The sequence below is a fragment of the Pecten maximus genome, unplaced genomic scaffold (assembly GCF_902652985.1).
Source record: "Pecten maximus unplaced genomic scaffold, xPecMax1.1, whole genome shotgun sequence".
Taxonomy (NCBI): Eukaryota; Metazoa; Mollusca; class Bivalvia; order Pectinida; family Pectinidae; genus Pecten; species Pecten maximus.
In genome coordinates this window covers 694-2951 of record NW_022980712.1, presented here as the reverse complement: position 1 = coordinate 2951, position 2258 = coordinate 694, and the positions used below count along the sequence as shown (strand labels likewise).

Here is a 2258-nt window from a genome sequence, read left to right as displayed (position 1 = left end):
TCCTACCTCTGGGTGTGTGTGCCGGCCGGGGTATCAGTCCCCTACCCCTGGGTGTGTGTGATACTATAATGGGAAGAGGGGGCAGGGGGAGTTAAACCCGATGGTTATCTGGTTAAAAACTAACAAGAGGGGAGCGATTACCCGGTCCTCCCCCTCACACTGAATGTCGTATTCTCGGTTATAACTGGAAGGGACTATAATCCCCTTACGCATGACTGTATGACTGCACCACTTCAGCCGGGTTCAATGTATGTATTAGTATCACAAAATCCGTGTCCGTTGTCCTTGATCTCCCTCCTCGCTCGTGTTTAGTATAATTTGGTGTATACGTATACGATAATGTTTTATCGTTGGCCTCATTTAAGGTAGTGTGACAAAATATATCCAATCAAACAACAGGAGATTACAAGTACCTCACATGACCATGTAGATAAAAGTGTATATATACCTGTATCAAACCTCTAATTATACATTAGACGGGGCGTTTTACCTACCTGAGAAGTTCACCATAATCTACCTCTACAGATCAACACACGACGACTTCAGTTTGGCGTCATACAAGACAGGTAGGATTTTTGAAGATAATTTATAGAAGCCATTGGCTGGTACATCATTGTTGCAAGTTGGTTGTATAATTCCCTTCTGTACTTTCGTTTTTCCCTTCTACATTTTCCTTCCACTTAAGAGAAGCCATTGACTGGTTACTTACCTTGAAGTTTTCAGTCTTTTTCTTTGAGGTAGTAGCTGTTCTGGTGTTAAAGTGTGTAAGTTGTCATTTTGTGGTGCTGTAAATAATTATGGTTGCTAGTTGGTTTATATTGCCAATGATGGATTTTTAAATAAATGAAGGACCTGTATCTAATTATATATTCCAAACACGGTACTATCAAGTAGAGTTAAGAACTTGTAGGGAAAAGTCAGACCATTACAACAACATGGTAGGTTCCGTACCTCTTTAAAGATGATTTCCCTCGTGTTAACGTTTAAATCCTTTCCTGTTAATTGACATCGGCTAATTTCTATTCGTTTGGGGAGAGGTGACGTCACGCGTACCTGTGGTGGCCGGTGAAATCAACGCTCTGACAAAATTATCCATTTTTAACAATCCTATGTGATAGTACCACCTGATTTTTGTCAGGATTATGTAAGAAGGTACCACCATCACAGTACCTATCTTTCCTGCATCATCAATACCAGGAAAAGTCGCTTTTGGAGCATTTTTGATATGATAATGGACAAACACATCAGGTGGTGACCACTACTCACGGTGACATTCTGTACTCAACATCTACCACCATGGGACCTCATAATGTTAGAAAGTCTATGACCGTTTCCGACAGACTGGAAGAGTTACATGTAACGTTGAAATGGAGAACTCCATTACAAAGGAGTATATGGACACTATAGTCAAGAAACTGAAAGAGGAGTTACAAACAGAAATTCACAGAGAAAATGAGGAATTAGTGAATTCTCTAAAGTGGAGGATAAGTACACTAGGGACAGAAAACGAAGATTTGAAAGAAAGTGTTAATGTCCTTGAGCAGAGAGAAACTGATTCGGAGGCAAACATAGGCGACCTTGAGAATCAACTCAACGACCTGGAACAGCATGGCCGAAAGAATTCAATTAGGATATCCGGCCTCCGTGACCCATCAGCCAGAGAATCGGTAGAAGAATGTGTGAAGAATGTAGTTGAATTCGCAAACACACAGCTGACAGTTCCTCTATGTCCGGAAGATATTGACATCGCCCACAGACTGGGAGGATTCGACACCGCCAGAAAAAGATCTGTCATAGTGAAATTCACGCATCGACGGAAGAAACAGGAGATCATCAGGGCTCGGAGGATACTAAGAGGATCAGGATTCACGGTATCCGAGGACTTAACAAGGACAAACCAACAGAGACTAAGTGAAGCGTTCCGACTGGACTGTGTTCAGAATCCCTATGGCATTGACGGAAAACTGTTCGTAGTGTTAAATCAAAGTACTGTAAGAACTGTAAACGAACATTATTGTTTAATGCAAAATCAGTAATCTTCTAAGTTTAAAGTTGATAAATTTACTGACATCGGTTTAGGATTTAATTGCAAATAATTTGAAATGTTTACTGCTGTTCTGATATGATTGTACACATGCATGTTTCTGTATGGTCCTAATTGAAATTGGAAGTTTGTTGATCTATCTTGGATGGATGAAAATAAAATATGTCTTCTTTCTTTCGGGAAGGCATCATCAGTTATAATACAGCCAGGACTC

At 40.4% G+C, this 2258-nt stretch overlaps 1 protein-coding gene across 1 annotated transcript; it reads left to right on the top strand.

Annotated features, from left to right (window-relative positions):
- Nucleotides 1-479: 479 nt before the first annotated feature.
- Nucleotides 480-1895, top strand: LOC117319636 (the record flags this gene model as incomplete). The annotated part of the gene is given in 1 exon segment (XM_033874409.1): nucleotides 480-1895. A coding segment is annotated over 1 exon segment (528 nt), but the record flags the coding sequence as incomplete, so codon positions are not given.
- Nucleotides 1896-2258: the final 363 nt, after the last annotated feature.